Genomic DNA, 20,027 nt, shown 5'->3' with positions numbered 1-20,027 from the left:
AAATCCAGGATTTAAAAACTGATTCTGTTTAAACTTTTAACATTTTTCAGATTTCCGATTGTACTTTCAGATTGTATTTTCTAATTTATTCAAAATTATAAATTTGCACTTTTTGTTCTGACTTCCCAATTTATTTACATTTAAAGTGCCTATGCAATGCCCACCCTCATGTTTCCCATTTTAGATCTGTGTCCCACTGAAATGGGCAGTTATTGATTTTTTTGCTGAAAATGATTACTCGTATCCAAGTAAATTTGGGATATTTCTTGTGTTGTAGCCACGCCCACCTATCCCGAAACGGTAGATTGTTTCCGGATTTCCGACTCTCGCCGAAAGTGCGCCACCAAATGCCAAAATATGAGAGGAAGTCATACCCCTGAGCCGTAATAACACCAGGCATTCAGTATACTTTTAAAGGATATACATTTTTCGGTCGACGTTTTTTTTCTACTTTTTTCGTCTATTTTATTTTTTTGAGAGAGTTTTTAGATGTTGTGTTGTGGGCAGCTGCAGTGAAACGTATAGTCACAGTGTAAGTATTCACACGTTTCTAATCGATCCGAAGGTGCAACATCAGTGGAAGAAAGCCACTTAACCTCAGATTCCTTTTTTTGTGGAAAAACTGTTCTCGTCCATGTAAAAAAACAACTAGGTTTAAAAAGAAACGCCGACAACATAAACCTTGCGCAACACTTTTGAAAGAAATAGATTCGTGACCATGATCACCGAAGCGGATTTCAGAAGAGAGAGAGACGTACGGCAAGTGTTTCAAATGAGTTGACTTTTTTGCGATCCTGATTATCGTTTTATAGAGACCATTAAGTTCCTGTTAAGTAAAAGGTAGCAATAATTTTGACAGTGACACAAAAACGGAGCCTCGACAAACAGGAAATTACACAGCCCTTACACACTGCTAATTGTTTTCATTTTCGAAGGCTAAAAGTTTCTGAATTGTTTGGTGATTGGTGTTGAATGTCGAATTCACACCTCTGTTCTTTTTTTACCTCCATGCTTGCAGCTTGATCTGCGCACAATCCCTCTATCATAGTGATAGAGGGACTGTGATCTGCGTAATAATTTATAAAATAAGAATCCGGGCTTGGTCAATGTGTTTCCACCAAATAAAGTTTTAATATGATGTTATAATTATGACAATCACGCCATGGATCACGCTAACTCGAATCCACTCTGAATTTATCTGTATGTGTGTCGATCTCGAATATTTTTGTTATCCAATTAAACGCCGCTTTTAACGCACTTGCCCTCGCCGTGACCCGACGCGTTCACCTATTTCAACAAAATTTCAATTTATTTCCACGCGGCTGTCATTTATTTAGTAACTGTGATTTGTCGTTTTTTTTATTATTTATAGTGATCACTATAGTCTAATGTTTAGAATGTCAAAATATGTTCTCTTTTATTTTAATTTTGAATGTTTTACTCAGACAATCAATGAAATAAAACAGTGTAGTGACGTGCCTAGTAACCTGCTAAATAACGAGATAATTACGACGTAAAATTCTATTTTGTTCAGCGACAGTGTACAAACGTGCGCCGGTAACTGTGACGATCACGGTGACTAGCTACATCAGAACAGACATATTTAGCATCTAACTCAATCCCATGCAACAAAAAAATATACTATGTGTTCATTATGGTCCATTCTTCCTCGACGAACAAGTACATAAGTGAAAATTTAGTCAAAGACGAGAAAACTGCACACGAAATTTGCCTTATTTACACGTATCGGCAATGCAAGCTACCATGCGACTTCCCCTTCTGACGTCACAAGGGAAATTTCTGTATACAAATAAGAAGCTAATGAGGAGCCTCGTTTTAAAATACACAAAAATAAAGTTGCCGTAGATTGAGTTTAAAACACATTTTTGCACTCAAATAAAATAATTCATGCTTAGAAACATAAAAAATAATAATATTTATGTATCAATGGATAATTTTAGGCATGAAAATAGCAGCCATTTCACAGGCACTTTAAATATCTCTCAATCCATATAGTGTAAATATAAAATTTTTACCATTCCATCAATATTCCATGACAATCATCAATTTGTCAACCAATTTGTTGAAACAACCCATAGCAATTTTTTTTTGTTTATTTTTCTAGTATTGAATTAATGGAAACCATAATAAAATCTGCAAATTTATTTGTATTACAAGTTGAAATGGATGTGTACACAATGGTGAAAAAGGTATGTTGATATTGCTAGCATATTTCTCCCTGATCTCAGCCTCTTTGATTCTGACTGATATAGGTCTTGGTTTCAGTCGATTTTAATTTCCAGTTGTATATTACCTCTATCTATCTATCCAAATCATGTTACTTACCTCTCTAAGTGACAGCATTTGTCAAGTATTGAGATTATGCCTTACTAGAGAACATCCTGGAACATAAGTTCTAGATTGGTTGCTTGTTCTATGAGACCTGTATGTGATTTGCACAGATAATTCATCAGAATAGAGGCAGCAGTAGTATATTAAAAATTGAGACCTGTATGTGATTTGCACAGATAATTCATCAGAATAGAGGCAGCAGTAGTATATTAAAAATTGAGACCTGTATGTGATTTGCACAGATAATTCATCAGAATAGAGGCAGCAGTAGTATATTAAAAATAGAGGCAGCAGTAGTATATTAAAAATTGATCACAGATAATTCATCAGAATAGAGGCAGCAGTAGTATATTACAAATAGAGGCAGCAGTAGTATATTAAAAATAGAGGCAGCAGTAGTATATTAAAAATTGACCACAGATAATTCATCAGAATAGAGGCAGCAGTAGTATATTAAAAATAGAGGCAGCAGTAGTATATTAAAAATAGAGGCAGCAGTAGTATATTAAAAATAGAGGCAGCAGTAGTATATTAAAAATTGACCACAGATAATTCATCAAAATAGAGGCAGCAGTAGTATATTAAAAATTGACCACAGATAATTCATCAGAATAGAGGCAGCAGTAGTATATTAACAATTGACCACAGATAATTCATCAAAATAGAGGCAGCAGTAGTATATTAAAAATTGACCTCAGATAATTCATCAGAATAGAGGCAGCAGTAGTATATTAACAATTGACCACAGATAATTCATCAAAATAGAGGCAGCAGTAGTATATTAAAAATAGACCACAGCTTCTTCCTATATCTTTAATTTTTTACCATCAGACTTACTCACCCAAATTTTTCTGTGCTTTTTTTTTTATAATCTTCAATATTACTGGGAATAACGCCTAATTCTGGAGCCATCAAACATAATTTGAGTTATTTTTCAGTTTTTACTTAAAAAATCTGGCTATTTTTGTTCCAATCTTCTGAAGGGGAAAGTGCAGGACTATTTTGTAAATTTGTGATGAAAAAAGGGAACTGGTGGTGAAAATGTTAAAGGGAAAGTCATTGTTGTGAATTTTTATAGTTGCCTAATATTATGTGTATGTGCTGTTAATTAAAATGTATTTGTTGTTGTTGAAAATTGTGTACATGTCGAATTCTAAGGATTTTAACATACATGTATGCCTCCTAAAGGCTATCCTCGGGGGCGGAGCTACGTCACAGACGTTCTACGTTGCTAAGACGCACACCACTGTACCACGTATTTCTATGGGCTTTGTGCGCGCTGCTGTGGAACGCCTGTGGAGCCGGTGAAAACTCGAGAAAACAACACAAACTCAACTTTGAAGTAATCCTGAACAACCAAATTCATATATGTTACACACGTAGGGCTAATCTTGTTACACTGTTCAGGGCACTCTCAACAACCATCGCAAAGTACCGTTTTCTGTGAGTTGTTGACTCCCATGTGCGAAGCACAAAATGGGAGTCTTTGCAGTTAGTGTGTCTGTATGTGTGTATGTGTGTATGTGTGTATGTGTGTATGTGTGTATGTGTGTGTGTATGTGTGTCCGACTGTTCCACTGCTATCTCAAGAACCATACATCGGTTTTTGATGAAACTTGGTGCATAGATGCTCTGGGCCAATGCGCAGATTTGATTAGGTTTTGGTAAAAATCCATGCTTGTTAATTACCTAATTTGCATGATAATTAGCTAATTTTTAGCTGTTCTATGACTGTTCCACTGATATCTAAAGAACCACTCATTGGATTTTGATGAAACTTGGTACATAGATGCTCTGAACATATGCGCAGATTTGATTAATTTTTGGTAAAAATCCGTGCATATTAATTACCTAATTTACATGATAATTAGCTATTTTTTAGTGGTTCCATGACTGTTCCACTGATATCTAAACAACCACTCATTGGATTTTGATGAAACTTGGTACATAGATGCTCTGAACTAATGCTAGGTTTTGATTAGTTTTTGGTAATAATCCGTGGATACTAATTACCTAATTTGCATAATGATTAGTCAATTTTCGGTTTTTCCACTGATATCTCAAGTACTAATCATCACATTTCAAATGAAACTTGGTACATAGATGTCATACGACACTGCACAGACCTGATAGTTTTTATGGTAATATCAGTACATATTAATTACCTAATTTGCATAATTAATTAATTTTCAGCATTTGATATAAGTAGTTAGCATTACATTTCAATGAAACTTGGTACTTACATACTCAAGGACTATGCAGAGATTGATTGTTTTCGATAAATATTTGTGCATATTAATCACCTAATTTGCATAATTAGTTAATTTTCAGCTTTTCCATGGGTATCTCAAGTACTAATCATCGCATTTCAATGAAACTTGGTACATAGATCCTTTAGGACTATACAGAGACCTGATTAGTTTTAGGGTAAATAATTGTGCATATTAATTACCTAATTTGCATAATTAATTTTCAGCTTTTCTACTGATATCTAAAGTACTAATCATTTACATTTCAATGAATCTAGAATTATGCAGACCCAATTAGTTTCCGGTAAATATTTGTGCATATTAATCACCTAATTTGCATAATTAACCAACTTTCACACTGATATCTCAGGTACTATACATCACATATCAATGAATGTACATGGATGCTGTAGGACAATAGACAAACCTGAATAATTGTGGGTTACAATCTGTACATATTAATTACCTAATTTGCATAATTAACCAATTTTAAGCTTTCACACTGATATCTAAAGTACCGTAAAAACTCCAAAATTTCGACCGGTTTTAAATAATTGGCGTTAGAAATGTGACATGTTTTTAGAATCGTGACCGAGTTGTAACTCAAAATCTAAACAAAGTCATCAATCAGTGAGTATTATGACAAGCAAAACAAAACATCAAGACGCGCAGAAGAGGTCAGCACAAAACTAATAGGTCAAAAGACAAAGCTGTCTCGCACTACCTAGGAAAACTTGCGAATGTTCGAAGTACAGGTACCCATTGGACAAAAGATACATGGAAGTTTAGCAAACTATCTCCCCGACCCAGTGCAATGTATCCGGTTAGAATCAAAGCTCACGTGTCCCTTATTTGAGGGACCAAATTCTGCCGTAAATTCGCCCTTGGATTAAAAAATAAAATGGGATTTAAGAAAATAAAATGGGACTTTTAAGGTGTATTTTGGCGTCATTTTTCGGACATTTCAATCAATCCTGCCGGCTAAAATAGAGTCTAAGTTTTACCGTAGTCATTGACGTCTGTCTATTCAAGAGTACACGTGTATGATTTTTATCGTGACTAGCGTGAGCGGGTAAGCTTCCTTTCGAGAATGAGCTGTTATCACTGTGAACAATGTTAAATTATTCTTCAGATGACCAGTTTATTTTTTAAAAACAACTAATTTTTTTATTTAAAAAAAAATCATGCCGTTTTCGCATCAAAATCCAAGCCAAAATATCGTACTACAACATCAATCTCTTCGCATTGCGTTCAATAACATTAACATATTTAAATAAGCTATGGTAATTTGAACACGTTGGCATCATCCAGCTTTTTGATTGGTTAATTAGCGATTTGACCTATTTGACCTAAGAGAACATGGCGGATATCCTACAGCATCAAACGTTTATACGAGACCGGAATCATTCGCTTACGATGAAACTTAGTTGACTTTTATTTGTATTTCATAACCATTCAACAAATTTATTTTGTGTACATTATTATAATCACTACTGAGTACAGTAATACTCAACAATTCAGAAACGCAGCATGCCGAGATTTTTGTGTTCGTTTTTATTTGAAACTTCGTTTATTTAGAATATATTTTCGTTACCAATAAAATAAAAATCTCTCAGTCAATCAGAAACCCGGATTCATGCCTTCGAGGAAGGTCCCGTTTGAACGCTCACATCGGTTTTTCGTTTGGGGGAAAACTAAAACTGGTCGCAATTTTCGAATAAGAATGAGTCGGCAATTTTTAGTGGAGTCGAAAATTTGGAGGTAAATAAAACACCGAAACCCGGCAAATAAATAGCCAATCGAATTTTTAGAGGGGTCGAAATTTTGGAGTTTTCACGGTACTAATTATTCCATTTCAATGAAACTTAGTACAAAGATGCTCTAGGACAATGTACAAACCTAATTAGTTTGGGGTAAAAATCTGTTCATATTAATTCCCTAATAAGCATAATAATTCATAATTTTTTGGTTCTAATCACATTTCAATTAAACTTGGAGACATAGATTTTCTGTTACATTGCGCAGACCTCATTAGTTTTACACTCAAATCTGGTCATATTAATTTTCTGATTTGCATAATTAGTTTTCAGCTAAGTAATTTCGAATTATATTTAATGTGTCTCCAATACTCTCAGCACATGGGAGTTCTTTCTAAGCTTTCTTTGATTGGTCTTTGTTTTCACCGCGAAGGTTGCCAGGCGGTAGAAAATGCCCGGATGTCCGCCCTCGAGGATATACATCGCCATTGTTATAAATAAAAACGCCCTGACACGGCTATGACTGACAATTTAAGTGTATCACCGTGACGTAATATCGTCTGATTAATCCATGACAACTCAAAAACTTTCTGGGGATTCAAGATTCTTGCTCGTTGCCAGCAAACCATTGAATTTATTCACAGGTCCTGTGCAAAACTGTGTTCTGAGAGATGCCAGCCTGCAAATATTATAGTTTTATAGTTGACCATAGTTTTTTACTTTGTGTCCTAAAAAATAAAATTCTTGTAAGGGAGGCATACAAATTCTCATTTGATTCTATCGGCATCGTTAATTCATTTTCAGTATAATATCTGAATTCTCAGATTGACTGCTTTGGTTGTAACATGGCCCTGCATCGTCCACCATTTTTATTTACAACAACGACACTACTTTACATATCAATATACTTGGGTGATCAGGTGATATATATAACAAAAATATGTCTTCTGAGGCATGCATAAAAGTAATCCCCAAAATGTTACACATTGTGTATTTGTTAATAATACAGACTTACCGGAACATATTTATTATTTTAGTGGACATTTCTGAAGATAACCCCATCATGGCAAGGTACACTGAAACAGTTGACTGCAGATGCAGATTCCTATTTTAGAAGTTTGGGTAAGTATATTTAAGTTGCAATATCGTTTTAGATAAAGTAGTTCCCGATGTTTAAGATTGCTTAGAAGAATGTAGATTTAATGCAGGAATGAAATGAGTTCAACTGTATTTACTGTTGAATATGTATGAAGGTTATTAATTTCATGGAACTTTTCATTTGAAAAGGCAATTCAGTCACAGTTCATTACGGCGTGTTTCTGAGGGCGGATTACTTTGTTGATTTGTTTTGTAGAGAAATAAATCAATGCCTCATCTTGTGCTGCTGAACCTTGGGGGTACTGAATGCACCAAATTTGTTATTTCATGCATTTTCAATGTTTTCAAGTTATCCTGGATGCCTGATTATGGAATGATCCTGGAATTCATGCTAAATTACCAAGGTTTCCTTGTTTGTTGATTTGTTGGCCACTGGTGCATTGTTTTAGCCAATCACATTCAAAGAGACAAATGCTTTCGGAAAAACTAACATGTGATAACTTTGTACATAGTGGACAAAACTATATATGGGAATTCTCTAACACTACTGCAACAGAAAGTCAGAAGAAAACATTTATGTGTTACAAACTAGTTAGCATGAAGGAAAGGAAAGCTGTTAATCTGAAAAATTATTGTCTTTACTTGTTTGTGATTGGTCCTAGCAATGCTTGGAGAAACCTTGAGCACACCTCTGTCTTTAGAAAATGAAGTCAGACAAGGATGATTTACAAAATAAATAGACAATGAATTGACTAATTTTATTTCAGAACAGTGGGATGTCAATGATTCAAATGAAAATTATACAAACTATTATGCTGTCAATTATGCTATCAATCGTATGTCTTTGTTTGATGGTTGTCATTTACACTGCGCTGAGGCGAAAAGCACATTTTATGTTAATTTGCATGACAATGTTCATTAGTTTATTATGTTCAGTCATGAAGCTAATGTCTCATGGTACAATGAAATAGCATTAGTTTGTGTGTTACAGTTAAGATTTTTGAGAAATGTGTCCTAATATTTCTTGATAATTGCTATTTTTAGAACAATTCGATAGAACACAATGTTAAAGAAAAATTGCATTTTTTGACACTTTTTAAAACCAGAACAACAAAAGTACTCCATCATTAACAATATATGATTTTTTTAGCCAGGCTAGATTTTGAGATATTGTATAATATCTCTGCCATAGGAACCTATGGTAAAAGTGTTATAATAGTGTCAAAATGGCGACTTTCCACTAAAATACAACCATCAATTTCTCTAAAAAAAAAGGCTGGTGACCCTCAAAATTATTATATTGCCTTGGAGTACAATTTATTGCAAAATGAATAAATTCTGGGTATTTTAATTTATGAGTAGGCTTCTACCTCAAGTGTTAATTCATAAATATTATTTTAAATTTCATCCCCTTTTATATGCATTTCATAAACGAGGAATTGATGAGTTTTTTTTATTAAACTTGTTTACAATGTTATAAACTGACTGTGTTATATTATTGATTCGGCCTAAATTTCACAAGGATCTATCATTTTGTTTTGTCAGTAAAGTTTGAGTTTTGATTCCAGTGTAATCTTATTTGCACTTTTCGTTTCTTTGTAATTTGCATTATGACTGTTTATTTATTTAAACGACATAAACAATAGTGTCCCATGATTCTTTGGTGCAATCCCTGGGCTTGGAAGATTCCCCTTTAAGCTAGACAGCACCCTGATATCCTTAACAGCACCATAGTTTAGACTTAATGATTGTGTAGTTATGGCAAGGAATGTGATTGTGACCCTTATCCAAATTACACCTCTTTGTACATTCAACCCGCCTACGTTACCAGGCTCTACCACCTCTTGTTATCTGTTATAATAAATAACTTTAATTATTTCCATAAGTATTTATTGTACATCTCATGATATTGTCATTTTATGTATTTTGAAAAAAAGATGAGACTCTTGAATGTTTTTTTTTAATTTTTCAGAGGCTGGTGAATTTCTTGAATCCGAAAGAGGTAGAAAGTTTGTGAATGTATTCAACAGTGTTCGATATCAACATGTTATAAATGATTTCAATTCAACAAGACTCATAGATAGAGATAAAATTATTCCACAAGGTGAGATAGCTGTATACTACTTGTGTCTCTGCTCATAGATAGACATAAAATTATTCCACAAGGTGAGATAGCTGTATACTACTTGTGTCTCTGCTCATAGATAGACATAAAATTATTCCACAAGGTGAGATAGCTGTATACTACTTGTGTCTCTGCTCATAGAAAGAGATAAAATTATTCCACAAGGTGAGATAGCTGTATACTACTTGTGTCTCTGCTCATAGAAAGAGATAAAATTATTCCACAAGGTGAGATAGCTGTATACTACTTGTGTCTCTGCTCATAGATAGACATAAAATTATTCCACAAGGTGAGATAGCTGTATACTACTTGTGTCTCTGCTCATAGATAGAGATAAAATTATTCCACAAGGTGAGATAGCTGTATACTACTTGTGTCTCTGCTCATAGATAGAGATAAAATTATTCCACAAGGTGAGATAGCTGTATACTACTTGTGTCTCTGCTCATAGATAGACATAAAATTATTCCACAAGGTGAGATAGCTGTGTACTACTTGTGTCTCTGCTCATAGATAGAGATAAAATTATTCCACAAGGTGAGATAGCTGTATACTACTTGTGTCTCTGCTCATAGATAGAGATAAAATTATTCCACAAGGTGAGATAGCTGTATACTACTTGTGTCTCTGCTCATAGATAGACATAAAATTATTCCACAAGGTGAGATAGCTGTGTACTACTTGTGTCTCTGCTCATAGATAGAGATAAAATTATTCCACAAGGTGAGATAGCTGTATACTACTTGTGTCTCTGCTCATAGATAGAGATAAAATTATTCCACAAGGTGAGATAGCTGTATACTACTTGTGTCTCTGCTCATAGATAGACATAAAATTATTCCACAAGGTGAGATAGCTGTGTACTACTTGTGTCTCTGCTCATAGATAGAGATAAAATTATTCCACAAGGTGAGATAGCTGTATACTACTTGTGTCTCTGCTCATAGATAGACATAAAATTATTCCACAAGGTGAGATAGCTGTATACTACTTGTGTCTCTGCTCATAGATAGAGATAAAATTATTCCACAAGGTGAGATAGCTGTATACTACTTGTGTCTCTGCTCATAGAAAGAGATAAAATTATTCCACAAGGTGAGATAGCTGTATACTACTTGTGTCTCTGCTCATAGAGATAAAATTATTCCACAAGGTGAGATAGCTGTATACTACTTGTGTCTCTGCTCATAGATAGAGATAAAATTATTCCACAAGGTGAGATAGCTGTATACTACTTGTGTCTCTGCTCATAGATAGAGATAAAATTATTCCACAAGGTGAGATAGCTGTATACTACTTGTGTCTCTGCTCATAGATAGAGATAAAATTATTCCACAAGGTGAGATAGCTGTATACTACTTGTGTCTCTGCTCATAGATAGAGATAAAATTATTCCACAAGGTGAGATAGCTGTATACTACTTGTGTCTCTGCTCATAGATAGAGATAAAATTATTCCACAAGGTGAGATAGCTGTATACTACTTGTGTCTCTGCTCATAGATAGACATAAAATTATTCCACAAGGTGAGATAGCTGTATACTACTTGTGTCTCTGCTCATAGAAAGAGATAAAATTATTCCACAAGGTGAGATAGCTGTATACTACTTGTGTCTCTGCTCATAGAAAGAGATAAAATTATTCCACAAGGTGAGATAGCTGTATACTACTTGTGTCTCTGCTCATAGATAGACATAAAATTATTCCACAAGGTGAGATAGCTGTATACTACTTGTGTCTCTGCTCATAGATAGAGATAAAATTATTCCACAAGGTGAGATAGCTGTATACTACTTGTGTCTCTGCTCATAGATAGAGATAAAATTATTCCACAAGGTGAGATAGCTGTATACTACTTGTGTCTCTGCTCATAGATAGAGATAAAATTATTCCACAAGGTGAGATAGCTGTATACTACTTGTGTCTCTGCTCATAGATAGAGATAAAATTATTCCACAAGGTGAGATAGCTGTATACTACTTGTGTCTCTGCTCATAGATAGAGATAAAATTATTCCACAAGGTGAGATAGCTGTAAACTACTTGTGTCTCTGCTCATAGATAGAGATAAAATTATTCCACAAGGTGAGATAGCTGTAAACTACTTGTGTCTCTGCTCATAGATAGAGATAAAATTATTCCACAAGGTGAGATAGCTGTAAACTACTTGTGTCTCTGCTCATAGATAGAGATAAAATTATTCCACAAGGTGAGATAGCTGTAAACTACTTGTGTCTCTGCTCATAGATAGAGATAAAATTATTCCACAAGGTGAGATAGCTGTAAACTACTTGTGTCTCTGCTCATAGATAGAGATAAAATTATTCCACAAGGTGAGATAGCTGTATACTACTTGTGTCTCTGCTCATAGATAGAGATAAAATTATTCCACAAGGTGAGATAGCTGTAAACTACTTGTGTCTCTGCTCATAGATAGAGATAAAATTATTCCACAAGGTGAGATAGCTGTAAACTACTTGTGTCTCTGCTCATAGATAGAGATAAAATTATTCCACAAGGTGAGATAGCTGTAAACTACTTGTGTCTCTGCTCATAGATAGAGATAAAATTATTCCACAAGGTGAGATAGCTGTAAACTACTTGTGTCTCTGCTCATAGATAGAGATAAAATTATTCCACAAGGTGAGATAGCTGTAAACTACTTGTGTCTCTGCTCATAGATAGAGATAAAATTATTCCACAAGGTGAGATAGCTGTATACTACTTGTGTCTCTGCTCATAGATAGAGATAAAATTATTCCACAAGGTGAGATAGCTGTATACTACTTGTGTCTCTGCTCATAGATAGAGATAAAATTATTCCACAAGGTGAGATAGCTGTAAACTACTTGTGTCTCTGCTCATAGATAGACATAAAATTATTCCACAAGGTGAGATAGCTGTATACTACTTGTGTCTCTGCTCATAGATAGAGATAAAATTATACCATACACAGTGTAATGATGTTTATTTGATTTCAGAATGGTTATTACCAATTTACAAACACCAATGGCAGGCTATGTTAGCTGTTGAAATAGGAACTGATAGAGGGTAAGTTTTTAAACACCAATGGCAGGCCATGTTAACAGATCAGTTTTAGCGATAGAGCAGCTTTTGTAATGTTAATACAACTATTGGCCAGATCTAAACTTGCATTCATGTTTGCCGCTGGGAGAGTGCAAGGAGGAGTTATGGTAAAATCACTGTCTATCAACACTAATCTCGCACATGCGTGGTGCGACTTCCACCGCCATTTAACTACCGGGTAATCCTACAATGTCCCTCATTTGTGATTCTTGTCCAGTATTTATTCTACATCATCTATGTTTATGTTGGGAAACATTGTTTTCTATTTTCTTTATTCCATAGGCCAGCTGAGATATCTCTGGATAAACTTGGTGAACATGGTATGAGGTGTGGACGAATTATAAATAAAGAAGGAGATGTGAGTTCAACTGTCATGTACTATAATATATTACTGTGAAGGCATTACTAATTCATTGGGTTTTATTTTCACTGAATTAAATTAAATTAAATTTCTGTGAGCATGTAATTGTAGAAGTCATTGTTTACTTGGCAATCTATGAATTTAAAACCCAGTAAACAAGATCAAAATAGTGAATATCAGAATAGTGAAATGGAATGTCATGGAAAACTAATGGTTTTACAGTATGGTTATCCTATATGTAGACCAGATCAGAGGATCAAGGGTAACACTATCTGGGTATCGCTTTATCAATCCAGATCTGGGAAAGTTAGGAGATTCAGACTAGATGATATAAGTAAACAAATGGTGTGTGAATGACAATCAGTGAACCCCACTACTATCGCCAAATGTAGCTTTCAAACACCAATGCAGCACATCAGTGAACCCCACTACTACCACCAAATGCAGCTTTCAAACACCGACGCAGTACATCAGTGAACCCCACTACTACCGCCAAATGTAGCTTTCAAACACCGATGCAGTACATCAGTGAACCCCACTACTACTGCCAAATGTAGCTTTCAAACACCAATGCAGCACATCAGTGAGCAAATTTGAATATCGCCTGATCTCATTAACATGCTGTATTGGGATTGTAATGCAACATAAACTAGTAGTAATTACTGCAAGGGAGATAGACTCGTATAAATACATGTATAGTGATTCATATGAATGCAGCACGTATGATTAGTAGAATATACATTGTTAGAATGTATCAGCTAATATTAGTAGTAGCAAGAAAATAAGTCGGACCAATCACAACTATTGAAGTACATGTATACTAGGAACTCTAGAGCACACCAAATAAATAAACAAACAGTAATTTTAAAATAACAAAAGGTAGCTCAACCAGTTCTCAAACTTCTTGAATAGATAAAACAAAAACCAACGTTTCTACGATGTTAGCATCGTCTTCATCAGGGTAACAGCTAGAGAAATAAAATAACCAGAAAACCTGTTAAAACTAGTAACTATAACTGATAAAAACTTGAAAGCTGATTGGATAAAGAAAAGGGTGGGGAAAAAAAGAAGGGAGAAAACTAACCTTTTTACCTTGCCCGTACCATCAAAGATGGAAGGGAAAGGTATATTAAGGGAAAAGTTTGTCCGGCGTTGTCGTTGTTGTCGTCGTCGTCGTCGTTAATAATTGTTAATGTGTGCATAATACAAAACCTGTACAAAATACTTGGACAAAAGCCAGTTAAGATTTTCTGTTATCTTGCATGTTTTATGAATCTATTCACGTCTAAATGCAGCACTTTTTTTTTGCAATGAGACATTTGTTTTTATACTAAAATATCTTATTTACTTTGAATATAGCTGGAAATTATGTCCCTTAAAGTAATTAAACAAATAAGGCACCAATATTTTTGTAAGATATTTACATCTTTTAAGGACATTCGGTAGACTGATTCCCCACTGTTGGTTCAACCCCAAAACTTGTTTGTATTCAAAATTAATTATGACAATGCATATTTATACTGAAACAAACTATATTATATAATAAAGGGCAAGGTCACCAGAGTTCAACTATGTTATACTTATGTTTTTAGTATTGCTGGAGATGGACTGGGTATAATTATGGTTTAGATCTACTCATCATGTTCTCAAACAGGTAAATATTTACAATATATCCCAATACATACAAACAATAGATATAGTTGGATGGAGATAGAATCACTTCACTAAATGCAAACAATAATGCACACAAATCTTGTAAAATGCTTTTCACTGGCTATTTCGTGGGCAAATATGTACAAAAATAAGGTTATCACAAGAATACCGCAAAGTATGCACTCAGGCAGTACAGGATTGCATTGATCTCTGCTATGCATTGGTTGAAATATTCACCACACTGTCTTCATACTTTGCAATATTCTAGTTAGTTTTCATTATAAAATTTATAAATATTTTTGATCAATTAAATTACTACTAATATCACATATAATTAAAACGTATGTGTGCTATAAAACATGGCCACATTTACAAAATGTAAATAACGATTTGGATCATACATATTTTTCATATATTTTGTCCAAAAACTAAAAACATTTGTGGTTGTGTTACTTCCCTTCACATATATACAAGTATGTGTTGATTACATCTCCAATTTATGTATCCAAGGTTGCAAAAACTGTTCATATATCCATTAATAATGAAAGCATTGAACATTTTGACCTTTTATTCAGTCAATACAATATGTAAACACACACAGACGTGATAACCATGAATTTACAGTCTGCCACTAGGTGGCCCTATCATTAAGAATCTCCACACTAAAAATATCCATTGGCAATATTTCAACCATCACAAAACCTGGTTATTTAATAAGATTGCCAATTGCAATTAAAACTGAACTGTTCAGCTAAATGATGTTGCTGTGTGTGTATCCTTCTGTACCTTTATCTCAAACATACATTGAACATAATGGTACTTTGGTGCATGTTTAGATGAGATCAAGCATTTCTGTCTTACTGAAACAGGATCAAACCAACCTTCACACATAAGGTATACATCAGTCATGTTCTCTTTCAAAATGGTTGTCTTTCTTTTCTATCGTACTCCAATTTTCTAATTGTCAATTTTTTTAACCCTGTACACACTGCTGTATGGAATCATGTGTTGAAATACAAGATTCCTAAAATCAAGTTTCTCTTACAAAGCTACCTCTCAGCAGTACTGTGTAATTATATAAAGATGAATCAGCATGTAGTGCTCTTCTTCTTAATAAATAACATCCTTTTATCTGTTTGTTCTTTAAGGTTAATAGTCTGCAAACGTAATACTGTGAGTCATTTAGTAATGAACTCAGTTAGTCTGGTGCCAAAAAGAAACGTTGTTTTCAGGTAAGAGTACTCTTTTGTAAATGTAAACAGTCTGAGCTTTTTGCAGGTTATGATCTTGCATTGTTAGCTCTGCTGTCGACTTTGTCGAGCGGAGCTTATCATATGAGTGATTGTCCGTCGTCGTTCGTGTCAATGTTTTACTTTTTTGACTTCTTCTTAAAAACTATAAGCCTGAATGCTTTGATACTTGGTGTATATGTACCTTGGGTAGACCTCTCTCAGATTTGTTTATTTTGTAATGATATCTTTAATTCTCTAATTTTGGTGAATATTTTTGGCATTTTTGGTAAAAAGTGATATTTTAGACTTCTTGTTGAAAACCGCAAGTCCAATTGTTTTGATATTACATATATAGGTGTACTACATGTGGTCCTCTCTCAGATTTGTTCATTTTCTAATGATATCTTCTGTTCTTTAATTGCCATGTGCATTGCTAACAGCGGAGCTATCTCAGCCGACAGGCTGCTTGTTTATTACGCCCTCTAGTGTCAGTTCTTAATTTTTCTACTAAAAAGTTCACATGTTTATTTTAGTGAATATCAGACCAAATATAAATAATTTTACAACTGCATTATGCTTTTTGAATTATTAAACCTTAATGATGAATAATTGACTTGTATATATATATTAGAATATACTACTTATAATACTGATTTCCACCAAAGTTGATTCAAATTAAACACTCATTGTAATTGTGTCCAATTAACCAATCTATCAGGGATAAATAAACTACCAACATTGTTCATAATGGGAGTCTTTCGATCATTTGTTTACTACAGGGTATCTGTTGTATCATATGATGACATGGGTCAGGTCAAATATTCCAAAACAAGCGGTTTGTTTAAAGTCACTCTTAGCAAGGATGAGGTAAGTTTATTCATTACCTAGTAGCACCATTTCAATATGGAACATACTCAAAAATCAATTTTAAAATATAGGAAACCGAGGCACGCGTATGTGATTAAAAGTCCCGAAAGTTTGTTTGCGTTGCTCTTTGATTGACAAGTCACTGTTGATGTTATATGCAAATGATTGCTGGCCCCAGTTACGGAGCAGCCGGTGTGCGACTTCCTGTCCCGGCTCTCTGTTTACTTACCTCAAGCGCGATCAACTAGCAAACTACAAAAAACAGACAAGATGTAGACGCTTCCAGCATGCAAGCGGAATGAAACAAAACATACACTTGTAACTGATAAGTAAACTTTTTCACCCTTAAATAAATTGGTTTTTCATTTATTTTCATGTAGGATGGAGCGTCGATAGGGCGATTAAATTTTTTTGCAAAACAAGGCCACAATTTCTTTTGTTTTCTTGGTGCAGAGATTTCAAGCTTTTTTGCATTGTGAGCGAAACTAAAAAATGTTTCCACAAATTTTTACTCCAATGGCATTTTAACACTGAAGTAAACATGTCATCGCTAACTTTTCAGTGTTAAAATACACAAACATAAAATGCTTGGTTAATTAAAAATAAAAAAAAAAAACCTGGAAATTACCGAAAAATTGGCAATGAGATGCTGTTTTTAAACACCACAGAAAAATCATGCACTCTGCGGTGCCATCTTGGTTACCTTAATCGGAAACCCCCTTGTCAGCTAGCATGCACCGGTAGCGATGTCACAAACTATGTTGTATGGTCATGATCGGCGACCTCTGGTACTAAGGAACTCTATTAATGAGATATTTCCAGAGGTCAGAGTTGACTTCGTTTAATTTGCATTGACCTGTCTCGTCTGTAGTTGAATGAAACCTGCATCGATTTACAATAGTTCCCTTTCCAATGTGACTTTATTTCGAATTTGTCTCACCGGCGTTTGCGAATAGCCGTTGTGTAGTAAAATATTAGGGCCCATTTCAACTTGATCGTCTAACTTCGCACGATCCACGGAAACTGCGTCATACAAAGTATTTTTTAAAGGTTTGAGGGAAGGTAAATTTAGACTCAACCCACCTAATGGCGATCGCTATGTTTATATAACTGTATGAATATGTCATCGGCTTTACGTAATCCATTGTGTCCCACCCTCAGTGGAATTGATAACACGACGCCATGACAGTTTTCATGCAAGGTTGAGACTTCGTGGACGATTTTTCGTCCGTTTCCCTCGAATTGTAAATATTTTTATTTTATTTTTTTACCTGACGAATTAACATCGGCAAATTACAGTGTATGGTGTATTTCTAGGAGTTTCTGTTACACATATGAAGCAAATGATTTGTTTTAAAACTTTTTTTACAAAATGGCAATTATCTCAGTTTCATTTTTTACTCAAAATTTCAACTTTAAAACTATTTAACTTCTAGACGGTTCATTTGTTTTCAATGAAATTTTCAGGGGTTATTATTCAGGTCTATCCTAAGTAAATGGCTTTGTATGGTTTCACTGTCTTTACTGGAACAGAAACAATAGAGCTGCCAATTAGCGGCTCTGTTAACTGTGAACAATTTATAAAATGTGAATGTTTCAAAGAGCACTGTGTAAAAACTTTTCAATGGAATCACTAATAAATAAGCCATTATGTTCCTAGTAAACAGAAGTTTTAAATAAGTGTTTTTAAATTAAAATCAGGGTATGCATTTAAAAGTTAAATAGATTTAAATGCACTTTCACCTAAAATGCATGATTTTAACCCCAAATCAACACCACTTAATATAGTATCATAGTACATTATTGTAAACCATAAAACTCAAAAGTTTAAACAAAACTCTTTCAAATGATATATAACTTGATTGGTAAAAAGAATATTTTACTCATGTAATTACAGTAATTAGAGGCAATTAGAAATATATTCTCCCAACCTGCATCTCTACCTTAAGGATCTTGGTCTGTATGCATGACAGATTGCCAGTGGCGTAGTTGTGGTTGCCCTGAACCTTTCATCGGTTGGTTGAATAAGGATAAACTTAGTTCATTCAGAGACAGTCATTTGTATTAGTATGTCTAGAAATTTGCTTGTCATTCAATTTCGCAATCATCTTCCAATCAATGTGATTCTTTTTCAATTCATGCAGCATCTTCATCACATACCAAACCACTCTTATAAATCCTTGATTTTATCCGTCCTTTTCAGTTAACCATGTGGGGTATGAAGCCCAAGGAATGGAATGGTGCTAAAATGTCTGACTTGAATATTTGTTTTTCTCTTTCATTCTCGTAGGAAGTTGTAGTAATGTCTGTTGACAGGCATATCACGTTCCCATTACAAATCAGTTTTAATGTAGCATGTATCACTCCTAGAACCAATGAGCCTGTGACGCTTGCCATACCGGAGGAGTTTAACCAATTAGAGGCCCAGAACTATGGGGAGAGTGCTGACAGTCATGAGACTGATGAGGAATCATAGCAACCTGTGTGGATCAGACCAGGGCTCTCAAATTCACATGTACTTATATGCTCCACATGTTTTCCTGTAGCTTATACAAATTTACGTCATTCTTAATTCCAAAAATCCATCATTGTGCATATCATATATGATAATATTTGATAATGGTAATATTTTTGGCATTAATGGCTGGGCCACATGAGCTCAGTGTGCGTCCCATGCTACATATAGTAACATATACATATGTGTTGTTTATTTACACAAAATGTGAATTCATTTGAACATATGCAGTCATGAAAACCAAAACTCTTTCAGTAACAACCTCAATATTTTGTTACTGTCAGACTTGTATCCCTACTCTACCTATATGTATATGGTGCTGCTCTCTTGAATATTAAAATGTAATATATTCACTAAATTATTTTTTTTTTGAAATAAAACTAAATCTGTTTAACATCTGTGTTTTTCATTGTGTTTGCCTATACAGTCCTATCAGTGTTTGAAATTTGGGCAGGTAACTTTAAAAACTTGCCTTCCCTGCTGAAAATTTACCAGTTCTGTTTATGCTTTCAATACCTTATTTATTTTCAACGTTTCACTATATATTGCTCTGCATACTTTAAAATACACTGTCTGCTCGTTGACAGTATCATTGGTTATCATCCACTGAATTCAGTTTTCCACGATGAGAACATTTTCCAGATTCTTTTGGTTTTATCATATCTTTGTAGTCACATTTTACTTTTTGCTTCTTCATTGGAGACTTGATTCCTAAAACCCAACTCAACATTTT

The 20,027-nt window shown here is 34.3% G+C and overlaps 1 protein-coding gene across 1 annotated transcript in view; it reads left to right on the top strand.

Moving 5' to 3' along the window:
- Positions 1-19,688, top strand: part of LOC144357013 (germ cell-less protein-like 1) — a 31,481-nt gene extending 11,793 nt beyond the window's left edge. The window contains exons 8-16 of the mRNA XM_085493640.1: positions 2,126-2,210; positions 7,396-7,480; positions 9,429-9,560; positions 12,561-12,630; positions 12,949-13,024; positions 14,620-14,681; positions 15,829-15,912; positions 16,692-16,779; positions 19,070-19,688. Coding sequence (XP_085349766.1) covers positions 2,126-2,210; positions 7,396-7,480; positions 9,429-9,560; positions 12,561-12,630; positions 12,949-13,024; positions 14,620-14,681; positions 15,829-15,912; positions 16,692-16,779; positions 19,070-19,255 — 868 coding nt within the window. The 3' untranslated portion in view covers positions 19,256-19,688. The remainder of the gene's footprint in view (positions 1-2,125; positions 2,211-7,395; positions 7,481-9,428; positions 9,561-12,560; positions 12,631-12,948; positions 13,025-14,619; positions 14,682-15,828; positions 15,913-16,691; positions 16,780-19,069) is intronic.
- Positions 19,689-20,027: the final 339 nt, after the last annotated feature.

The sequence above is a fragment of the Saccoglossus kowalevskii genome, chromosome 19 (genome assembly GCF_978046115.1).
Source record: "Saccoglossus kowalevskii chromosome 19, keSacKowa6.1, whole genome shotgun sequence".
Lineage (NCBI taxonomy): Eukaryota > Metazoa > Hemichordata > Enteropneusta > Harrimaniidae > Saccoglossus > Saccoglossus kowalevskii.
This window is presented reverse-complemented; position numbering and strand designations above follow the sequence as displayed.